Source organism: Corvus brachyrhynchos, unplaced genomic scaffold (genome assembly GCF_000691975.1).
Source record: "Corvus brachyrhynchos isolate BGI_N302 unplaced genomic scaffold, ASM69197v1 scaffold188, whole genome shotgun sequence".
NCBI lineage: Eukaryota > Metazoa > Chordata > Aves > Passeriformes > Corvidae > Corvus > Corvus brachyrhynchos.
In genome coordinates, this window is record NW_008239647.1 from 2,166,271 (window position 1) to 2,190,343 (window position 24,073).

General features: G+C 48.0%; 1 protein-coding gene across 3 annotated transcripts in view; it reads left to right on the plus strand.

Annotated features, from left to right (window-relative positions):
• Nucleotides 1-24,073, plus strand: part of MDGA1 (MAM domain containing glycosylphosphatidylinositol anchor 1) — a 145,154-nt gene that overhangs the window by 94,894 nt on the left and 26,187 nt on the right. For all 3 annotated transcript variants that reach the window (XM_017742361.1, XM_017742360.1, XM_008639832.2), the window contains 3 exons: nt 2,882-3,151; nt 6,429-6,580; nt 23,813-23,990. In XM_017742361.1, coding sequence (XP_017597850.1) covers nt 2,882-3,151; nt 6,429-6,580; nt 23,813-23,990 — 600 coding nt within the window. The remainder of the gene's footprint in view (nt 1-2,881; nt 3,152-6,428; nt 6,581-23,812; nt 23,991-24,073) is intronic.

Genomic DNA, 24,073 nt, shown 5'->3' on the forward strand with positions numbered 1-24,073 from the left:
CAGGAATGCTGCTTCCCTGTGAGTATAAGAGGCAACTTGAAAATCATTATCCTTTCTGCAGCTCCCTAAAGGTGTCTGTACAGGGCTCATGCCACAGTCTCTCCTCCAAGACAGCCCCCGTCTCAGGTGTACTGGAGCTGTTCAGTTCCTAGGTTTGGGCAGTAGGAGCACCAGCTCATTTAAACAAGCTTTCTTTTGCCTTTAAGGCAGGGAAAAAGAACAGAAACAGAAAAGGCTGTGTTGTTAGCAGCAAGGTTTTACAGACTGAATCCCTGCCTCTGTGGTGAGTCTGCCTTTTGTGTATAACCTCCTTGAACAAGTGTGAACTCCCCGGTAGGCATTGGAGGCCAGAGCTGATGTCTGACTCTGTAATTGCTGTTGACTTTCCTTTGTTTTCATATCCATTGGGAACCTTGGGGAACAACTGACCCCGGTGTAGTTCTCTATACTTTGTAGTGATGGGATAACCTGCTTCAGATCTCGCTCCATAAAATCTGGGAGCTCCAGGACTACATGCAGAGTTAATGCTCATTGGGTGTTTCCTAGTGCCAGAGACAAGAGGAAAAAATGTAATCAATTTTTAATTGATAGGCACTTTCAGGCTTTCCCTTTGCAAGATGGTAACATAGGCTCAGAACCTGTCCCAGTACAAATCAAGTAAATCCCATTTTCCAGCTGAAGAAGATTAAATATCTTCTGCATCCTTGGCTGCCCTGCTGTTCCAGTGACCTAAGGAAACATCTGGAGCATCCCAGCCCTGTTCCTTTGTGACTCTTTACCAGCCCCAGAAACTCCCTCAGTGAGGCCCAGGAGGGCACTTTCCTTGCAGCACATGTCCTTGCAGATGGTACTTTGTCCAGTTTCAGACCTTTTCTGCTGTCCCAGCCCCATACCTGGCACAGCCAGATGCAGTGAGGGAAGCTGCTCTCCCACCCCTCTCTCTCCTCCTCAGGAGACAGACTGTTCTGAGTACATCTGAGGTGGCTGTGCCATTTTTTTTGAGCCTTCTTTTTTCTCTTCTCTGCCCTTTTTCTCTTTCTTTTCCCTTATATCACCAGCTGGCCTAGATTAGAATGTGAGACCCCACCAGCTTCAATTAAGGAGCAGATGTGACTGAAGAAATGGGATAGCAGCTAGGGATGGAGATGACACATTCATGGCACTTGGTCTAATCAAACAACTTCTCACATTATTCTCACTGTGAGGTGGGAGATGTGTGAGCCAAAGGCAAGTCAGCACTTGGAGCACTCGCAGAGACACATCTCCAGGAAAGCCATCCATAATGAGCTGACCATGCCACTCAGCAAGGCAGTGTCAGCTCAGGCAGGGGCTGCTTTTAATCCACCTAAGTGCAGCAAGGGGCCCAGCGACTTAGAGTTGAGAGCAAGGTACCTTGAAAACAACCTCATCAAAGAAAGGCTGCCAGGTGGAGGGGATGATGGGGATGATTGTACACTGCCTGTACCCACAGATGCATTTGTGCCCCTGGGAGAGGGGACACTGTATGTCCACCTATGGGACGGTGCATACACCACCTTCAGCTGTGGTGAAGATTAGAGATGCCACTAGTGTCACAGAGCTGTTGAGTCTTGCTGGGGTCAGGCTATGGGAGAAGAGAGACTGGTGTGCTGGAGCCCTTCCCAGCATGGCTATGTTCAGGGCAGCAGGGATGCTGAGTGACCCATTGGTTGTTGGTAGAGCTGTGTCTGTGGCAAATGCTGCAGATGCTGGGTGTTGCAGGTTTTTGGGCCTGGCTGTGCTTGGCAACTCTGTGGCCCTTTAGAGGAGACAGGTGCTCTGTTGATCTGTAGGGCATAGAAATTGTCTGTGGAAGAGCAGGTGCTTTGAACCTGGAAAAGGTCAGTTGTGATTGTGCTGAAGCTGCTATAAATGCGTTCTCCCTCTTTTACATTCAGACTAACAGCTGTTTTGTGTTCAGGAAGCTTTTCTCATTTTAGATGGAGAGCTTCTGGTTATCCCCATGCTGTAGCATTTTAATTAAGAGTTTATTGCAAGTGAAACATGTCTCAGATGGCTGTGGAGATTGAAGTCCTCTGTCATTGCATTAAATAAGGAATAACCCAAACAATACCAATCTTTCTCCTTGTTCTGCCTCAACCGTGCCCAAATCATGAGATTCCCATAAATTTTTACGAGTGCTGAAGAAGTGCTAAAGATGCAGTAGTTTCCCTTTGCTAAGGAGGTGAACACACATCACCATTCCCATTCTCACATTACTGGCAGAGAAGCTGACGTGGGTAGATGTGACTCACTTCCCAACATCAGGAAATTGTTGCCAGAGATAAAAATAGGACCCAGAGTCCCTGTAGCGAGTCCATGATGTGTTGTGCTAATGTATTTGGGAACGAGCCTCTAAAACCCCTTAGGTGTGTGGGGAGAGCCAGTGCAGATCCCTCTACCTAAACAGAGTGTCCTTGATAACCCTGCCAGACACTGACAAGAAGAACATGACTGCTTGGGAGCTTACCTGCCTGCTCAGAGAGTGCATTTTATGCTGTGTAAGAGGACCAGTTATTCTGATTAGATCTGGGGATTGAATCCAAGCTGTGATACAGCTGCTGACATTGCACTTCTCACATGAGAGAACAGAGCTTGGTAGCTCCTCCAAGCAGTGCTTGGTGTGGGATGAGTACTTGCTAAAGGTTCTCCCTACCTCACAAATGGGAGGGAGGTAGAATGTGGCCCCAGCCCAGTCAGAAAGGAATGTCAGACGACTGTGGCTTTTGGTGTGATGGATCCTGGCTCCATCCCCTTGGAAATCATAGGTGCCTGTCTTGTCAGAGGCAGTCGGGGTGACTGTGCTGAGTGAGGCAGCTGTTCCCTGATGGCATCCCTGTCTGTTGCTCTGTTGGGTCTCCAGTCCCCCCCGTGGTGGAGCCGGCCTTCCAGGATGTGCGGCAGGGCATGGGGCACAGCGTCACCCTGCGCTGCACCATGCTCAAGGGCAGCCCCATGAAAGTGGCCACCTCCGTCTGGCGCTTCAACGGGAGCCTCCTGGCGCAGCCCCTGGCAGAGCAGCAGGACTACTCAGAGCTTAAGGTGGACAGCGTCAGCCGGGAGACCAGTGGGAGCTACGAGTGCAGCATTTCCAACGACGTGGGGGTCTCCACCTGCCTCTTCCAGGTGTCTGGTAAGTCACAGAGTGCACATCAGAGCAAGCTGTTGGATGGGGTCATGGGAAGCTTGCTCCTCCTAAACTGGTGCCAGTACAGTGCCTCTACTGCCTCCTCTGTGCCCAGCATTCTGTTCAGGAGGAATGTTTTTCCATAAGCCTGCAGGGACATCTGTCTCCATCGTTCAGACAGATGGACCTGGAGCAGCTAAGTGCTAGTCGCTCGTACATTTTAGCAGTGTTTGACCACTTACAGGACTTAAACTCAAGGCTGCCATCAGCTTTCCAGCTTGGACAACCTGTGTCGTCAGTAAGTATTGACCAAGGGGAGGTGAAAAACTCTGTACATCCCTCCAACAGGCTCCAGACCATCTGATTTCCTCTTTAAAAGCAAACAAACAAAGAAACAAAAGCTGTATTATGTACCTTCCCTGTGACTCCTGTCTGTCTGTGTCTCACAATGCTTTCTAGAAAAAACACGAGCTGGGAATGGACACTGGTACTCAGTGGATTTGCTGCTCACAGTTTTCTGTGAATCCATCATCCACTGTAGCAGGACTCCTCTCCAGCACCTGCAACTGCAAAGAGGGATGGCAGAGTTATAGCATCTAAAATGGCACATCTGACCTGGCCTCTCCAACTGATCACTAAATCTGCTTTTCCCATGATCCCACAACTTACTTGGGCACAATTTTCTAGAAAAGGTCCCCCATGAAGTCACCTTAATAAACAATAAATTCAGCCCAAATACTCAGGTTTGAGTCCAGGGCCAATATATAATACTTTTCAATCCAGGGTTGAAAAAATGAGAATGAATAACATCTAGAGAGGCCTGATTTTGAAGCAGGTCTTTCCTAGGGTTTGGAGAAGCTCGGGTATGCTGTAACTCTGGGATGCTTGCCGAAATGGGGGAACCCAAACTACTTCTACTATTTGGGCCCCTTTTCAGGACCTTGCTCTCACTCCTTGAGATTTCCTGTAATTTGTCTGGCAGTGGATTTTGCTTGAGAGCTTTGGCCCTGTCTACCCTTTTCATATGCTTGTAACTCTCACATCACTGACAGCAAACCATATCCCTCTATGAGCCATCACAGAAAACTGCATCCCTGTCAAGCCTGGGAATGCTCCCAGGAATTTCTCGCTGGTGGCAGTAACAAATACATATTGGCACCTGGTGTAGCTGTTCAGACATCTCTGCCTGTGTCCTGGACAGTTAACCAACTCATTAGACCTTCTAAGCCTGTACAGCATCCTGAAAAATATTCCAGTGACCAAACTGCTGTTCTTGGGCTCAGGATTGCTGGAGTTTTAATTCCCATCAGCCACAGCCTTCCTACCTGAGCAGGGAGAATGGCATGGTCTTTTTTGGTTTCTGTTTTTTCTCTGTGGAAAAAAAAAAAAAAAAAAAAAAAAAACCCTCTGTGGAAAAAAAAAAAAAACAAACAAAAAACCAACAAAACAAAAAAACCCAACCAAAGAAAAAAACAAACAAACAAAACAACAACAACAAAAAAAAACCCCAACAAAACAAAAACCTTCCTGTGTGACAAAGTGACTTATTTGTGACTGTGGGATGTTCAGATGCACTGAAAATACAGTACATGTATCTGACCAGGATGGGATTATTTTCTTCTATGGATGGGTGATTAGCTTTCCAAGATGTTTTGGAAGGATAGTGAGACATCCACCCATTCCTCTTGAGGAAGTTATCAGGGCAGCCCGTACTGTTCATCATCTGCTCCCTCACTAGCCACAAGCACAGAAGAGCCTGAAAGACAGAAGTGGATAACCTTCAGCTCTTCCCAAGCAAAAGACAAAACTTTCCAGCAATAGTAAAAGCTTCCAGAAGGAAGTTCTGAAAGTATTTTGATGTGCAGTATTTCTATCAAAACCTTTTTTTTTCTAGCTTCTATTTCCATCTTGGAGTCAATTAATAAGGAATTAATATCATGCAAGATAATGATTATCATCAGTTCTGATTTTATTTTGAAATCCATTATGAAGCTTGACTTCCATAGTCAATACAAGTTGAATAAGCTGCTATTAGTCTCTGAGGTGGTTCTGAACTTCTTGCTTGCGCAAAAATTCAAGTCAATAAAAATAATAAGAGAAAAAGGACTTGGAAATAAATATCAATATTATCCATCTGAGTTCATAAAAAATAAACATTGAATCCTGTCGAGCCTAATTATAACCACACAGAATGGCAGGGCCTGTGATTCAAGTGGAAAGGTGCAGCAGACATCCTGGGGAGATGGTGTTCATGCCTGTTCTGCTCTCCAGCATCCCTTGCATCTTTCTGGTCTCTGCTGGTTCAGACTGGACCTGAACCCAGACACCTAAGCTTTCATTTAGGTCCAACTCCTGCCGTGCTCAGGACAGGACCTTCCAAAAATTGAAGTTCACTGGGTGAAATGATCGTAATTTCAAATAGGGCAAAATCGGTTATGGATAAGACCTCAAGTTGCCTGCGAGCCCTGTGCATTAATTCGTCTGCCAGCTGCTGGGCTGCATGGCAGGAGCCTTCAAATTCTGTTTGATAGTGATTCGGGACAGCGGCTGCTGGGGAAATGATGGGAAGTGTCTTCTTCTCTGAACTGCTTGTTTTCTCTCTGGTACGTCTTTCCTCCTGTGTTTCCCTTCTCCTGCTGCACTGTTTTTAAGGAGAGATGTGGGTTTAGAAAAGACATCTCTGCCCCTGCCAAAGCTCCCACTGCTTTTACCTGGGCTGAGGTCAGTGTCCCCTTTGCTGCCGAGTTGATTGTTGTGTTACAAAGGGGCTGGAGCACTGTGTTGCCAAGGCAGGGGAGGTGCAGAAGGAGCAAGGTCTCCTTTTTAATGCCATGATCTCTGTGTGATAAATAACACTTTTCCTATGACCTACTGGCCAAATGATCTTTCCTCAGGGTTTGTTAGCAGGAGTCTCTGTAAAGCAGCAGATGAAACGGGAGAAATGCCAGTTACTTCAATCTAAACTACAAAGCAAGGGAGAAAAGATTAGAGCTGGTTCCAGCTGGAGAACTGAAGTTGTTCCCACCTTCTCAGGTGCTGGTCATGTCCCACTGGTGTTGCAGGGCTGTTAATCTTCCCAATAGTTTAGGCTGTGAAAGCAGTAGTGATTCACAGAAAATGGTGGCACATTACTGCAACAGTAAAGGTGTCCATCATGTTAGAGGGAGGTGGATAAGCTGGTGAGTGGAGCTCTTCCACTCTCACCACGTCTCTTTGTAAGTTTTGTTCCCCTTGATCCCACTCTTTTACTTTCCTCCCTCTTTTTTCTTTTTTTCCCCTCCAGCAAAAGCTTATAGCCCAGAGTTTTACTATGACACTCCCAACCCCACCTTGAGCCAGAAGCAATCCAAGAATTACTCTTACGTCTTGCAGTGGACCCAGAAGGAGCCTGATGCTGTGGATCCCATCCTCAAGTACCGTCTAGAAGTCCGGCAGGTAAGGTCTGCTCTTCTGGAGCCCCAGCATATGGCCTTGGGAAGAGAGCCATTCAGGAGGCATTTACATCAATGCCTCCTTGCTGATTAAGAGCTGAAAGTGATGAAATTGGCAGATCCTGATGGTCTTGCACCTTCCCCCCTGAATGGAAGAAACAGGCCAAGTGCACATCTCGGTGTTCATTTTTGCCTCTGGGGTTGGGTACAGTCGAGGTCTTTCAAAGCCCCACGGGCCCCATTGGGCTGTTCATGCTCAGCGTTTTGAGTGGGGTTTTAATGGGAACAATGCCTTATAGTCATTAGTTGGTGCTGCAGATTTTGTAGGCCAAAGATTCAAATGAGTGGAATTCCATCCTCCTCACTCGTGTGGAAAAAAGGGACTAAGCTGAAGAGCTCTCCAGGCAGGAACTGCAGGAAAAAGTCAGTGGCTGTTTGTGTTGCAGAAGGGCTTTCATCCTGTCATGGTAGCTAAGCTATTTGGACTGTATGAACTCTGTAGCGGAAGAGAAGTGGGTTTCAAGGTTTCTGAGTTTGAAGAGAAATCATACTGGGGGTTGGGGGCCGGGGGAGAGGACTGAGTGAAATCTGAAGACATCACTGGTTGGAGAAGGTTAGGGAAAAGAGTTTGATGTTTTTAAAGAGCACCTTATCTTAGCAGGATTGCTGGACTTTCATCCATTCCCAGCAAAGTGCCTGCATTCAACAGTTTTGAAAAACGGGGACGCTTAAAATTGGTGGTTCTTGCCATTCAGTCGTAGCTGGGAAGCAAACGCATTTTGCAAGGAAAAGTTTGTTTACTGTAGAGAGAAAACAAAATAATTAAAAAGATTCAAGTGTCTCTTTCCTCTAGTTCTGCACAGTAGGCTCCAGTTTTATGTCTCCGTTTGATTGTGAGCTCTCTGGGGTCGGACAGCCTTTGTTTGTTACTCACACTGCATGGAGCACATTGTCAGTACTTAATAATAATATGGGACATGTGGGAGCCTCTAATAATGAAGGCAGTTTGTCATAGTAGATCTTCCCTCTGGGCCAAGTTTCGCTGTTATCAGCACTGCAACTCAATGAACAAATTTGTGGGGTTTATCCTTCTCCAGTAAGTTGAGGGGTTTTTTTTCTTTTTGCACAGTGTCTAAAAGTAATCTTGGTTCTATTCTTCACTGAGCTCCTACCAATAGGGATCTAGAAAGGGGAAATCACTTTTCTGCTTTAAGTTACGACAAGAAAGGAGCTGAGTGCCTTGCTCACACACACACACACCCACACCCAGTTTTATTCATACCCCATTGGTTACTGCTGTTAATTTTTGCAGCATCACCACGTAGTTGTGGCTATTGAGTGCTGTGTTTTAGAGGAGCATGATACTGAGGCCCTGCTGTAGCCCAGTCAAATGGGAAGGCTCTTAGAAATGGTTACAGGTGTTATCATGGTGGCCTGGGACTGGATAAGGGAAGGCAGAGAGAGGAGGAGGCAGGGGAGCTTTGTTCTCACTTCTGTCAAGCACAAGCAGGAAACACTGTTGTGGTACTACTGTAAAAAATTAACTCTGTCCTGGCTGAAACTAGGACACAGTAGAAAAGGTTTTCATGGTAGTGCCTCCTCCTGGCCTTTCTCCAATGAAAACACTTGCATTTCTTGGTGAGGTCTCCACCTCCATGAGCCATATGGAGGTCTTACGGAGCCCTTTTCATTTCCTTGCTGCAGAGGATCACATCCCCTCTCATATCCAGCCTACTGCTTCCCTGTGTTCATGTGCTGCCTTCCTGGCGTTTTTGCTGTGATGTCTCATCTCACCTGGACTCCAAGCACCCTTGTGACACCCTCTGATCTTTCACTCCTTTCCTTGCTCCATCACCCTCTCCCATGTCCTGCAGATTCTGCGGCTTTATGGCACCTTTTTCTCTGTGCTGGGCCACCTGGGCTAAGCTTTGCATCCTTCTGTTCCATTGTTAGACTGCAAAACATAGTGACCTTAGTGAATATAACTGTGAAAACCTTAAACGCTTAAAAGTGTTACTGACTGAAGAGCTCTTAAGAAAGGGGATTTGTCTGCCTGAATGTGGAGCTGCTGTTTGCCTGCACACACTCCTCACTGGATACGCTGGCTTTCCAGGCACCAGCTGTGGTGGCACAAAAATCCTCCTAGGGAGCTCAGATTGAAGTGGAATATTCTCCTTAGGTGAAATGGGCCTTACACGTGGCCAGATGCAACAGATTTATTGCCAGCATCAAGCTGGTGGAAGCTTAGCCAGCCAGCCAGCCCACCTTCTCCCCCAGTCCTGGGAGCTCCGCAGCCTCAGTGCTCATGGCAGGGGCTCTTCAGCACCTTAAGGATGAACGAATGTGGCAGCCTGAAGTCTTGGGGTGGTGAGGGGCTGTCAGGGGAAAGAGGGGATGGAAAGAGGAGAATTAACTCTCGCTGAGATGGAACCCAAAAGGAAACCAGCTGGGATGCCCACTGGTTGCAATTTGGTTTGCTAGTTTTCATTTCACACTCCCTGGTATGCTCAAGGAACTTTTGGCATATGTAATGTGAAGATCCCTAAGTAGCAGGATGCTTTGCAGGGCACCTGGGAACCCTTGAATTAAATTTGCTTGCTGCAGCTGCTGAAAATGGGGCTGGGTGAGAGTCAGAGTGCTGCTTATTAATTGCCTGGTGCCGTGCCTCCTCCAATTCTTCCTGTTCAGCAGCTTCCTAGGGCCTTACTGGGGGGGTTGTAAGCAGTCTGGGGGAATTTGGTTGCCTAAGCAATGCATGGGGACTCCCAGCAAGATGGGTAGATGCACTTCCACCAGAGCTGATTGATCCCAGTGCTTTGGAGCAGGCTGAGAGGCACAACAGACGCACCAGTTCCAGTAGAATAAGAATTAACTTTCGATTAAAACCTGATAAGCAGCTTGACAGCTTGGAGCCACTGACCCAGGAAAGTGCATATGGTAGCAACTTGGAGCAAGCTTCTTGTAAAGCCTCTACTCTATATCTCGGCAAAGAGGCTGTTATTTCCTGGAGGCTGTCATTCAGGTGGGCTTGGGCAGTGGCATTGCTGAGTGACAAATCAGAGGGGAAAACATGCCCAGTGAAAAACAGCAGGGGCCTCACAGCCGTCTGTCCTGACAGCTTGGGAGGTTTTCCCTTTCTTGCTGCAAGGCAACTGATCCAAATGCCAAACACCTTACTTCACCTCTGCCAGTGACCTCAATGAGGTCACAGCCTTGGGTGGTTTGGTTGTGGGCAGATGCCACGAGGCTTTTTGGCTATTTGTGTGGTCAGCTTTTTTTCTTCCCTGTATTCTTGCAGCATAGAAAAGGCACCGAAGTACTGCATTCCAAGTGAAAATGCTTTTCATTGCTTGGGGATTCAAAGCAGCCTCCCCAAACCAGATCTTTGCTTAAAAAATAAAAAGCCTTTTAAGTTGCTTGTTTCTCGCTGTGTATTTTATACCCGTCCCAGGGCTCTGCTCTAACATTAAAGAGAAATGAAAAGCCATTCTAGTACTGCAAGCAGGTTGCATCATGGAGGAAAGATCTAAGCTGGGCTGGTGGTTATGGTTATGGGCGATAGTGGCAGAATAACTGTGCACTCAATGAGCTGGAACCCATCCGTGACCTGAGGCTGCAAGAGAAAGAGGAAGGAGAAGCTCTTGGTGCAGTACAAAAGTTTAATCTTCATTGCTCCCCTCAAGGCGACCTGAGGCTGCAGTCTCCTCTGTACCTTCTCACACACAGGCTCGGGCCAGAAACTGGGCCAGCTTTACATATTTCCTGGCTTTCCCCTCCTCAGAGCAGTCTCAGTCTACCTGCTAGACAGACCCCTGAAATTTGCACTGGGCCAGGCCCCAGACCCATCTGCTAAATTAGCTCACTGGGTTGTCACTTCAGATTAATTCCTGTCAGGAAGACTGTCTTTAATGAGACTGGCCCTGTGCAATGCCTGAGTAATTGTATGGTCTCTCTTTGTTTGTACTTTCATCCCCTCCATGTTGGATAAACATTCCCTGCTGTCTCCAAAACTCATCTGGGCTTGGGAGCCGGCTGCCACTTGCCTCATCAGCCAGCCAGAGCAGCATTAATGAGAGCTGTGGCAGTGGGGAGCCTGCACACCATGTGGGGAGGTGACAGATAACAGAGCTGTTTGGACAGACATAGGACAGGGGCATTAGCAGGAATTTAATGACTGTGATTAGAGTGCAAGGTTAACTCCGCTGATAGCCATCCCAACGCAGCAGGAGAGGTTGTATGCCGAGGCCCACGGCCTGTGGATCTGTATCACTTCATTTCTGCCTCTGAGTTGTTCTTTTTCTCTCCTCTGAGCCCACTTCAGCAGTGTCTGTCTACTGCTGCCTGTCTTTGGCTTCATTAGCTGTCGGAGCCGGCCACCCCTCTGAGGGCCGGGTGTCTCTCCCACTCTTTACATGCTGAGCAGGGGGTGGTACTAAGCAAAAGGGAGGATGAATGAGCAGTGCACCCACCCACATTTTCCCATAAATGTTTGCTTGAGAATGCCTTTGGGTCCCAGATTGGAAAAGGCTGTGACTGCAGAAAGGTGATATACTTGAGCAGGTGTTGGGTCTTGCAGCAGCCCAGCCGTGTATCCTGGGAGGTGAACAAAATTCCTTTTCTTCTGCACATGCTGTGGTGGCTTCAGGCAAAGATTCCTGGGAAAACGAGCAGCTGGCGCCTTGGGGGGTTGCCTGTGGGCTGCACCTCAGAGCAGGGGGACACCTGGTAAGGAGACAGCTCTGCACAAGGCAGAGTTCAGGGTGGCTGAACTCGCTTTAGTAAGGCTCTGACATTTTGCTGGCTCCGCAGCACAACGCTGCCATTGCCAAGGCAACTGCTGCAGACCAGGCTGGGTCCATAGCCCTCATCCCAAGGCTCTCTGATGCACTGTGACCTCACTGGCCCTATCCTGTGCATTCCCACAGTAGTATTGCAGTGGGGTTTTCAGCTGGAGGATGCTGCAAGAGCTGAGGAGGTGATATCTGATTTAGGACTTAACTAAAAAGCAGTCAGGGCTGTCCTAGTTTTCATACTAGAAAATGAAAAGCTTGAAGAAGAGTTGCAGCTTGTGGGCTAGGAAGGGACCCATCCTGCTCTGGATAAAATGTGCTCTGTGGTGCACTGACCTGGCGTTACCTGGAAAAAGGGAATAGGTTTGTGGTGCCACATCCACCAAAAAAACCTCCAGCTGACAGGGTGCTTAATTGGACAGCCCAGTTTGATGTCCAGGGTAGGACACAGACAGGGCACTTGGAACAAGGATGTGTGAGTCCCTTTACCTAGAGTATCACAGTCCCAGCTGGCTGCAGCCAGGAAGGGAGTCTGGCTTTTCCTGAAGCAGCACTTGGTGGCCTTGGCTGCATGTGAGGTGCTGTGTGGACCGAAATACCCATGGGATGTGACAAACCACATCCCTTTACTGTTCATCCTTGCACTTGATATGGGCTCTGCTGGTCCTGTCTCACTGGTTTTGGGGCTGGGGACTCCAGTGGCTTGGCTTCACAGTGTTTGCCCAGCACTGACTCTCAAAGCAGACCTTCTGTCACAGGATGGCTTATAAATCACATCTGTCAGAAAGCTTCTCTAGTCCTCTTCTTATTTTTTTGCCTACCTTGTCTCCCAGTTTGATGTTTGATCACAGGCTGCTGTCATATGGGATGTCAAATCAACGCAATTCCATCTACCTGCAGAGACGTTTTCTGTAGTGGAAAAAGGGCTTTTTTTAGTTCTAACTATCCTATCTCCCTACTGATGCTCTTTCTTTTAATTTCAACTTTTGCTCAGGAAGTGAGAATAGGCAGATTATATCTGTGCTCTCAAGACAATTGCCTTCAGTTGTGCTAGTGGCCTACGTGATGCTGGGCAGGACTCAGCCCTGAGGAAGAGGTGGAAAAGGATGCAGAAATAAGCCAGTGTCAGTGGGAGGTGTGCTTGGTGGATGGTTTGAACAGCCACCAAGATGCAAAGCCAGGGAAAGCAAGAGAGGGGAGAGGAGGCTCTGCCTTTCTAGGCTGCAAGAGCGGGAGAGGTTTGGGACTGAGTGTGAGCCACGTGCTGGTGGAAGGAGAGCTGGCTGCTCAATAGTATATGGTGGACAAGCAGTCCTTGAAGCTTGGTAAGATTGCTGTGCAGGACCTGGAGGTGAAGCAGTGACTTTGCCACAGGCATGTGGGAGTGAAGACAGCAGGATCTTACCTCAGCTGTGCTCTCTGCTGCCTGGAAATGGGATACACCATCAGTCACTGCAGCTGACAGCACATTGAGCCATCTCTCTTTTCATCCCTAGAAATCTGTCACAGAGGATGCTGCTAGAACAACATCTTCTCCACCTGTGTTATAAGGGAAGATCCCAGGATAGCTGAATGTTTGGTGGGGGGTGGAAACAAGGAGCTTTTTCCACAATTCATGTTTGTGCTCTCTATTGGCGAAGTGGACAACAGCAGAGCCTCCACCAGCACAAACGAAGGGAGTTTTCCCCTGGCCATTACTCACTGCAGGTGGAGGTGTCTGCCTGGCTGTGGCTCTGTCAGCCAGAGGATCAGCATGTTTTCTATGAGGGTGGCCAGGGAAGCTTGGCACGGGCCTGACCAGCACTGGTGGGTCTGGTGTGATTTCAGTGGAAATGACTGGTAGCCATGGGATAAGGTTTGCCCCTTTGGTAGTCTAACAGTTTCCAGTGCCATTCTTGGGACTTCTTCCCTTTGCCCATGAGAGCTTAGCAAATGATGCTTAACTAATGAATTAGTTTGATTAATTCTGTCTTTTTGCATTCACAAATTGCTCTTCATTATGATACATGGTTTTCCTGAGCTGGTTTTCCCTAGTCCACAGATCATTTTTAATCAGTTAGTTGGGAAAATTAGTAATACGAACAGTGGCGGATTAGTTGTGCCTCAGTCTTAAGGTGTCTTTTCTCTTCTGTGATTAAAGTAAGTAAAGTGTAGTTAGTTGACCTTGGCTAGATGCCAGCTGCCTACCAAACTGCTCTATCCTTCCTCTCCTCAGCAGGACAGGGAGAGAGAAAATAAGATTGAGAGAACCACGAGTCAAGATAAAGGCAGTTTAATAACCCAAAGATAAGGCCATGTGCAGAAGCAAGGGAAAACAAACAACTGATTCTCTACTTCCCATCAGCAGGCAATGTCCAGTCCCTTCCTGGGAAGCAGGTGTTCAGTACATGTAGCAGTTGCTCTGGAAGACAAATATCATAGTCATACTTTCATATCCCTTTGCTCAGTTTGAATCAGCAGTCCTGGATATGATGTCCCCTCCCAAGATCTTGCCCACCCCCAGCCTTCTGGTGAGGGGACAGTGTTGGAGAGACAGTGGTGGTGCTGTGGGAACTCTGCTTAGCAGTAGCCAAAACACTGATGTGTTACCAAGTTCTTTCTAGCTACCCACACAAAGCACGGCATTGTGAGGGCTCCTATGGGGAAAACCACCTCTGTCTCACCCAGATCCAAAGCGTAAGGTAACCTGCCCAAAACAGGGTAGCTGACAGTTTTACAAGGTGTCTTGCCATTCATAAGGTGCCTTGCAGAGAGATTTTGTCTTAACATTAACTTTCCATAAGTACTGCTCCTAATGCCGTTCAAGTACTTGACTGGGCAAGAAAGAAAGCAGGATATTGTTTAGCTTTCCTAGTACAAGGGAATAATCCAAGCAGATGTCCTAGTTTTAGCTGTGTTTAGAATAGAGTGGCTGAGAAGAACAATACAAATCACCTTGCCAGAAAGGCTCGTATGATCTTAAAACACATCTAGAAGGAAAATCTCATGTATTTCTAGCTTCCAACGCCACTGTTCAGTGTTCATTTGGGGTAAGAAAAATGTAAGAGAAGAGATAATCAGATTCCCCAAGCCAGTACACCCCTCACAGCAGCCTTGCAGGACGGAGATGTTGTTTTCACACCACTGTGCTTGTTTGTATCCAGCAGGCTCTTGGCTTGTGTTTTGCAAAGCTGAGTGCAGAATGAAAAATGGTTACCAGGTATCAAAGTCAGTCCTTTTTGTCCATCTCTTTTTCACACTCCTTCAGTGGCTTCAAGGGATACATGCTAGTACTGAGTTTTCCTTAAAGTCCCTGTTGATAGGCAGTGATGCAGCTTCTGCCTGTTTACTCTGCTCACCTGTTGTTTTCAGTAGCCAGTCCATGTTCCTCCTACTGCTTCACCATCTTTTCTTTGGGGATCTTTGTGCCTTTTCATGCTCCCCCTCCTATATTCCATCTCCTCTTTCTTTTGTTTCTGTTTCCTTTTTAGGTTTTGTTCTTGATTTTGTTTCTTTTTTCCCCCGGCTCTCACTTCCTAGAACACATTGGAGATAAGAGCGTGTGAAGAGGAGGGGTTTGGAAGAGAGATGTGGTCTCTCCCATAGCTAGTCACAAAGGAGCAGGAGTAGGCACTAGATGGATGTTTTGGCTGTGTATCATAAAGAAATGAAGCAGGCAGCATGGAGCAATGTGAAGGGCTTTATGGCTCTCTCTGCAAATGCTGTGCTGCCTCTGCTTCCTCTTTGTAGACAGCCTAGAGGCTGGAATGATGCTTACCTATATACCTTCATTACAGGTACCAGACTGGAAAGTCCAGAGTCACACAAAAAGGCTACTTCTGCTCCAGGAAGCATCAGCCCTGTCCTTTATTAGTTGTTTTCAAGGGTGAAGGTGCCCTAGCAGAAGGGTCTGCCAGGTTCTGTTGAGAACCCAAGAAAAGAAGCCTGGGAGATGGCAACTCCTGTTGGTGGAGCACGTCCTGCTTGCAAGTTGCACCCGTACTATAGGGAAAGTGGCTCAGAGCTCAGCCTAACCGCAGCTGGGCAGACTTGGGCTGTGCAGAGCCAAATTGCTTTTTTATCTTGGAGCCAGAAGTGCTGACAGCACAGTGCATAGACATGTAGGTGGGTCTGGCTGCAAGCAGATGTGTCCAGTGCAAGGAAATTGGCAGAAGAGGAGACTGTGCTTACTGACGTAGGGATGGGTATAAAGTTGGATCCAGTAAGGCACTGAACAGTGCTGATTTTCAGATGTGAGGCTTGAAAAAGTCTGGAACCATTGCTCTCTGCAAGTGGGGGATGTGGAGGAACATGAGAGATACTGTCTCTTATCCAGCTCGTGCCCATACAATAGACAGGGGATTTCAGGCTCTGCGGTGCATAGCCAGGTGCAGGTAGGAGCTTGCAGTAACAGTAGAGAGCTTCCAGTCTGAAACAGAAGGACTGCATGTGCCTTCAGGGTTGAAAATAAGGCTGTGAGACAGTAGAACAGAACCTTAGTAAAGGCTTGTGCTTAACTGCCTCTCTGACAGAGTGAAGGCTAGGTCTGCTCTTCCTTAGACCAGGGAACATACGCTAATAAAATACATATTGCTTTCTGATCAGATCCTAATGAAAGACATTATTGAAGAGTGTGGAACAAGCACTTACAGTAATTCATGACAGCACCAATTTGGTTTCTCTAGGAAGCCATAATCTGCTGCTCTTGGCACCTAATGAGGATGGGCAGCTGATTGCCTGTGCAGGAGGAAGAGAGAGAGAGACTGACTTCCAGCCTAGATGGCTCCAGCTGTCCTCAGAAGCCACTGAAGGTCACAGTAGCTTCTCTCTCTGGAGCTGGGAATGTTTCAGCCCAGAAACTGGGCCTCCTGATAAAAAACAGTTCAGTACAAAAAGCTTCCAGGACTCTTCATTTAGACTGAATAATGGATTTGCTTTGGCCATCCATCCTTGCTTAATCCCAGGATCTGAACCCGTGTGCTTGGCTGATGAAAAACATAGGCATGAATTTCAGTTCACCAATGTGCTTGTCTGGGAAATGCCAGCTTTGTGCTTGCAATGTGATGGATTATTTGTTCTGGAAACCCCTTGGGAGTAATGGTTGTCAAGCAAGGAAAATGAAATAAATGCAACTTTAAACTTACCTTGAGCCTTTAATTGATGAGGTTAATGCTTGACATCATTTCCATCCAAGACGGTGATTAAGTACTAACCAAGGAAAATATTTCAATTCAATGTGACAGACAGACAGAGTTTGATGAGAGATTATAAAGAAACATCACAATGACTATCTTCATATCCAAACCAAATTTCTTCATTACCCAAAACTTACCCAAATGGTTTTTCCAGAGTAGGCAGGCATCTTCCCTGCAGCTGATACCAGCCAGTGAGTACAGAATCCTCTATTATGATTGTGCTCTTGAAATTTTGTGCAGCTGACACCAGGCTGGAAGACAATGCCACCTTGGTGAAGGATCAAGAAGGATTGGAAGAAAGATCTGAAAGATGGAAAACTAATTGAGTGGTTCTGGTGGGATGAAATGCAGTGGTACAAAGGCAGGGTCATACATGCAGAAGGTGCTGCAGACTGGGAGCTCATCATTGGGAAATGAGTGCATTGCACAAGTGAGTTGACTTCAAGTAGCTGCTGAGAAGATGCAGGTGTGAGAAAGGGCAAGTGTACTCCTAGATGGAACTTGAGGTACTTCTGGGCCAAGGTGGAGAACTGCCAGTGCATCCTGTATGCAGGGCTGGGGCACCAAACTCCAGCAAGTGGGATGATACAGAAAAAGATTGTAGAGTCAATCACGGGAAGTGAGAGTATGTATTACAAGAGCAGTCACAGAGTGCTCAGCCAGCTTAGCCCAGCAAAGCAAAAGCTGAGAAGTAGTGTGATAATGTGATTGCTGTCTATAAAACATCAGGGGGTCAAACAGCAGCGAGGGAAAAGAGCCATTGAAGCCAGAGGACAATTCTGGCACAAGATAACTGGGTGCAATCTGCATGTGAATAAATTCAGTCTGGAAATGAGAACATTAGGGCAGTCAGGCTCTGGAAGAGATGTCCAGGGAGAGGGGCAGGCCTAAAGGGAACAAACCACTTCTAAGATGGGATTTGATACATACATAAAATTAATAAGCAGAGGCAGCCCCTCTGGTGACGGGGGACCCTATCAGCCAGGAGTGTACCTCCCCTGCTCTGTCCTAGACTGTAGCCATACTCTGCCCTTCTCTGAACTCTGGGGGCAGAGGGGTTTTATCCCTCTGCCAGAATACAGAAATCAAGCATCAAATTCATGGTGTTCAAAAGAAATGTCGAAGACGTCTTCCTCTGTTCTGCCCTGTGGTGCCAAGGTGACATCAAGGATCATAATCTCAATCCACTGCTATGTGTCAGAGAATGAATGGGAAAAAGGGGAAAAGAAGGGCCAGATTTATGGCATATTTTCCCAGCATTGTGGAATATATTGGAGCCTCATGATCAAGAGAGTTCCCTAAAATTTCCTATCCCTACATCCCTCTTGACCCTGTTTCTGAGCAATTCATTCCTCTTTTCCCAAAAAATTACTTCTACCTCTGAAACTCATCTGCTGGGCACTCATTCTCCAGTGATGGAGAATTGGATAATTTCCTTTCAGTCTCTGGTACTATAAACTCTGGCACACATAAATTCTGTAATCATATTTCCTTTTTTTTCTTTTTACTTTAAGAAGTCCATGGCTTCTAAACTCTTTGAGGTTGCCTCTCTGCCACATATCCTGTAGCTTTGAAGGCACAGTTGGGGCAGGAATTGAGGACAGGGAATGTCTGCTGGAGTAGCAGGAGGTTTGGCACTGCCAAGCCCCATGTTCATCCCAGGAGCTGCTACCAGCACCATAAAGAAGCTCAGCCCCTTGCAGTACCTTGGGAGTACTTTTCCTGGCTGTCACCTGTTTATGGCCACAGACACTGCCAGTCCCATCATGCTGAGGGCAATGGTGTGGTTGTTTCTGGTCTTTGGGAGCAACACTCACTTAGGAAGGGAGCAGCTGTATCTTAGCTGAACTTTGCTGGGATGAGGTCATCACAGTGGCAGCCACTGGGGAAATCTGATAAGAGATGATGCCTACAGCACTCTAGGACAGAGCTGTGTAATGAAGCCAAGACTGTGCAAACAGGCTGACACGATACAAATGGGAGGCTCTGTCACACCCTGAGTGGTATTGCCTGTCAGGAGGAAAGTGCCCTACTGCTATTCTCACCTTCTGCTGGTCCCTAGACCTTGCTAAGCAGGGATGTCTATGTGTGCTGAGAAACTGGGCAGCTTGACACTGAGCTTTGAAGACCACCTTGATTGCTGGTTGCTTGAAGAGTGCAGCCCATGAACTACACAGGCATCTGAAGATTATTTTGTCCAGATTATTGCCCTATGCTTCATTTCAGATCTTTTTCAGATACCTGTGCTTCCTGCACCACCAGGCTCTCCACAGCTCCTAGTCTGGTGGATGTCTGCTCTCCAGATGTCCTGACACTCACAGATGAAAGAGGAGGGGGAGAGTGAGGGGGCTTAGGCGACCCCTCCTGCACACGTGCCCAGACAGCATTTGTCTGGTGTGCTCCTCTGCGGAGCTGTTCAGGGAGCAAGGAAGAGCCTGCCAGAGGGATGGAGCCTGAGTTCGAGGCTGCCACGCCACACCTGCCTGCCTTTATCTACTGCCTCCTGTGCCTTCAGAGAGGCAGGAGAGGCAGCGGATGGAGCTGGAGCTTTCCCAGCAGCCCATATCTGCAGTTAGTGAGGATGGAGTGGGAATGCAGGCAGCCACCCCTTGTCTCTTTTGTGCTGCAGAAAGGAGCAGCCAGGGGAATTTGAATGAGGCTTGAGAAAAAAGGGTGAGAGAGCGAGCATGTGTGGAAAGGATTTGAATGGAGATATTGGAAAGCAGAGCTAGTGCTTGTGCCCTGAGCTAAGAAGTTGCTGAAGAAGTGGGACAATTTAAGAGAGAGCATCACAAGTGAATTGCAATGCTGGGAAGCTGGATGCCTGCAAAACAGTTCCTTTGCTCTGATCAGCTTGTTGGGGAATGTACATGATTTTAATGTACATTTTTCTAGCTGGTGTTTGCAACAATTCCTTGGGACTTGGTGATGGAACAGGTTTTCTTTCTAATTTCTCCATCAAACTAGCATTAATATACAGCTGGTTGTGAGACCACATGCATGGCTTCACAAGTCACACCAGTCTCAGCACAGGTAGGTTGTTGTGGTGGTGTAGAGCAGAACCACAACAGTAACTCTTGACAGATGTGTTTATTAATATCTTTTAGCTTTATTATGGCTGCTAGGTGGTATATATCTGGCATAAACATCATTCAGTCTGAAAACACTATCCTGTTTTTTTTCCTTTAATAGCCTTTATAAACAGAAAATGTAGGTGTGGCAGTGTTGTACCTTGGGTCCTCTGATGTGACAGTGCGCCAGCTGGGAATGGAAGCAGGGGCAGGGGTAGTGTGGCATCCTGGTTTTGTCTCTGAGACTCTTGGTGTGTGTTCCCGGTGCACGGGCCAGCTCAGCTGGCTGCAGAGGGACAAGCACTCTGCAAGCACCATGAGCTGGCTCAAATGATACAACAAGGGAAAGGGCAGACAGTACCCACCAGCAGGGTAGGTGGCGGTGAGGAATGAGAAAGGGCAGCCCCAGTTTGCAGCTCCCAGAGATTTGGTGGCTGAGTGCGTGTGAGTGAGCTCTCCCTGATCACTAATACTGCTTACAGTGGCGGGGGAAAGGGACAGGTTGCATACACTGCACAGGAATACACACAAGCCACATGGGGCTGATTTTGCCCTTTGTAAGGTGTTTTTAGTGGACCCACTCTACAAGAACATTCTCACCTCTGCAGCCTGTGTGATATTCACAGCCAGCTGGTAGAAACTGTGGATTTGTTTGGATATTTTTCCTTCCCCATCCCCTTCCTCAGATTATTGGGAATGGAAGGAGGTAAAGGCAAAGGCGAGGCTGTGCTTTGCGCAGTGCTCTTGTTCTGGCCCCACTGGCAGCTTCCTGAGCCTGGTGATAAATGAGCTTGTTGCATGAGCTCCTCCACTGAGGCTTCAGCATCTCTAATAAGGTGGCCAGTGTTTCCCTGTCCTCTGCACCAGCCTCTGCTTTATTAACTGCACTGCAGCAATATTAAACTGGAGCACTGGGTCAACATGATCCGGAGGAGAGGCGCTGAGAAGGGGGTGGAAGGAAGGAGATACCAGGATAGCATGAGACAAGAGAGCACACAGAGCAGGAGAAAGGGAGACAGATGGCAATTGAAGTGGATTGAAAAATGGGTTCCTACTGGACTGATGCATGCAGCTCTACACAGGCCTGCTGCTGGCAATCGGGGATGCAAAGGATGTTTAAGGAGGGGGATGCAGAGGCAGACCTTGGCCTTTATGTCTCTGTTTGCTGGACCTGTGCTAGTGACTACATGCCAGCAAGCAGCTGGCTGGAGCTGCCCCCTTTTCTCCCTTGCACTAATTTCATGCCCTTTAAACCGTGCTGGCAGCGCACCTGGCTATTTCTACTGACAGCTGCAGCTAGCTCAAGGCCCATGCTGCTTTTCACAGAGAAGAGTCAGTCTTTCCAAAGACATCCAGGGCCAGTTCTTTTGTGATGCCAGGACTGTAGAAACTGTAGTAAAGATGTGCAGAGGGCAGTCTTGCTGGCAGCCAGTCTCTTGTGTCTGTCCAAGTTGCATATTGAATAGAGAGAACATAGGCTGAGAGAAGATTTAGCTACAGAGTATTTGGTGGAGGGAAAAGACCCTCATAAAACTTTACCTCTCTGCACCAAGAGGAGATACATGCTGAGCCTTGACTGTGCCTTTCCCATTACCTAGTGATCCAGGTCTCTTCTGGACAGCAGGGAGGTTGCAACGCATGGGAAGCATATGTGCCTTTAATTATTTCTGTTTTGCAGCCAAACCTGGTTGGCTGCCAGTTATTTATTTGGTTACACAAGTCCCCACGGATACACTCAACTGGGGGATGCAGAGTTTTGCAGTCCAGACTGGAGCCTGATTTCTCACTTTGTCCTGGATTAGATGATGTGGGAGAGTACATGATTTGACCTTGCTCCCAGAGGCTTTAGGTACCCAAATTCCACCTAACTCCCGGCTGAGGTGGAATTTGCACTGTCTGAATCTCACCCTCAGGTTTCTCTCTGACTCTCCATTTTGTTTCTCATCTAAAGGTTATGTCTAGACGAGGGAAATGGCTCCTGACCTCCTCCTATTTGCTAGCTGCCTTCCCAACACCCCAGCAAACGGCAGCCTGTGAGGAGGAGCTGCTGCCAGCCCTCCCAGTCACACTCCACTCCCCAAAAGGTACCATGCCAGAAGCTGTACCACTCCAGCCTCCTGCTTCTGGCTTCTGACTGCTCCTCTTCTCCCAGATAATTGGGGGTCTGGTGCTAATGATCCCAGGTTAAGTGCCTGCCCCTGGGAGCCAGCTCTGCCACTGCTTGGCCTGAGCAGCAGTGTGGAGGGCTTGCAGATGGGAGGGCTGAGCAGTAGGAATGCCAGCTGGGTCAGAACTCAGCTTGCATGTGTGCAGATAGGGCATTTTTGATATGAACAGATCCCAGCAGCATCCTGGTGCCTCTGGTTCCCAGAGGCACTGCCCTGGTCCTGCCCACTAGGACTGCTCCCAGATACCTTGTAGGGCAGCACCAAGCTGGGGGAAGGCACCAGAACAGCTCCCAGCTCTCTGCTCCCTGGTATCCAGGGGAGGAGGGGGAGGAGACTGCAGCAAGTAGTTCCTCAAGCAACTTACACCCTGATCTGTTCAGGCACAAAGGTCTCACAGAGGTACAATCTGTAAGGCAGGCGCAAAAGTGTTTTTCACTGTGAGAACCACACGCAGCCACGGGTTCCCAGGGACCAGTCCCTGCCCCTTCCCTTGGGAACACCGTCCAAACTGTGGGCAGATCAAGGAGGTGGGTCAAAGCGTCCTGGCCGTGTTGGAAAGCTCTACAGCAGCAGCCATTGCTTCTGAGTTTGAACTTAGAGTTACATATGAGAGGGCTTGGGACAAGCAGAGGAGGGATTGCATGTACTCCTTTTTACTAAGGGCCACGTCGGCATTGCCCCCTGCCCTGCTTTGATAGTGGCCTCCACTTCTGCTGTGCCCTCACTCCATCTTCTTTGTGTCCTGGTCGTGTTGGAAAGCTCTACAGCAGCAGCCATTGCTTCTGAGTTTGAACTTAGAGTTACATATGAGAGGGCTTGGGACAAGCAGAGGAGGGATTGCATGTACTCCTTTTTACTAAGGGCCACGTCGGCATTGCCCCCTGCCCTGCTTTGATAGTGGCCTCCACTTCTGCTGTGCCCTCACTCCATCTTCTTGCCCCACACACTCTACACTGACAGATTTGCTGTAAACCTTCCTCCCGTTCCAGTAATCCTGTAACTTCAGAGTTAATGGCAAACACTGAGACTGCCTGTCAGGAGAATTGCCTTTGTGATGAAAACTTCAGCCTAGAGGATATATCAGAGGCAGGGGAAAGCTTAGTGGACGCTGGACTATGGAAAGTCCTGACAAAGGTCTTTTTACCAGGACCAGCATCCCCAGTAATATATCTTGCCACAAGGGTCCAGGCACTGCACAGCAACAGGCAGGAAATTTTATCTTCACAATGCAATCCTCGTTCTTGTCCTTTCCCGGCCAAGCAAGCATGACCATGGCAGGGAAGTTTCACTGACATGTAATTCATCATTTTTAGTGGTGGTGATTTTGATAACGATATTTTCCCCATTGTTTTCTTGAAACTGCCCTGCTGCCTTAGCAAACTGAACAATGTTTAGCTGCTGTGGTTCAGCTAGCATAGTTCAGCCCCTTCCAATGGGCATCAGAGGAAGAGGGAGCCTATGAGGGACTCCAGAGAACCATCGACTTGAACTAGACCCCTTGCTCTAGTCTGCAGGACAGTGTGGGGTAGGGTTCAAGGATGGACCCTATGGAAGGTCGCTGAGGAAGTATGGTAGCAGACTGGTCCCAGTGAGACATGAAATGAAATGCCACACGGCCCAGGCAGCAAATGAATGAATTCTGCAGCAGTGATTGTGAACTGAAGGGTATCTTGGTGAAATGCCGTGCTATGTTTGCACAGGACCTGGGTGCACTAACAGGGGTGAACTGGGTTCATTTTCTCCCTTCTGAAGCCATTGATTCTGACACAAAGTTGCTTCAGGACCTGTAGTTCAAGTTGTCCCTACAGTCAGGAGGACACCAAGGCTTCCCTTCAGGGAGCGCTCAGGCTGCTGATCACTGTTCTGTACCAGGGATGGCCATTTTCAAATCAATACTGCATGAAGGTCTCATGGAGCAACGAGGTATATGTCTGTATAGGAAGAGGAGGAATAGGGTGTTAGATGATGGACAGGATTGCTCAGGTTTCCATTTTCAGGATTTTTATAACATTGTGGGTTCTTTTTCTGTGCAGCTCTCTCAGAGAAACACCATCCAAACCTTCATTCCTGTGAAGAAAATGGAGAAAGGCCTGTTGCTGGAGCACATCTTGCCCAACCTGAAAGTGCCTCAGAGCTATGAAGTTCGCCTGACGCCCATCACCAGCTTTGGGGCTGGAGACATGGCTGCCCGCATCATCCGGTACATGGAACGTAGGTGTCTCCTCCTCGGTCCTGCCTACGAGAGCAGGTCCCAGCCTCAGGCCTGGGGATGTGGGCAGGCAGAGGTGTGGTCT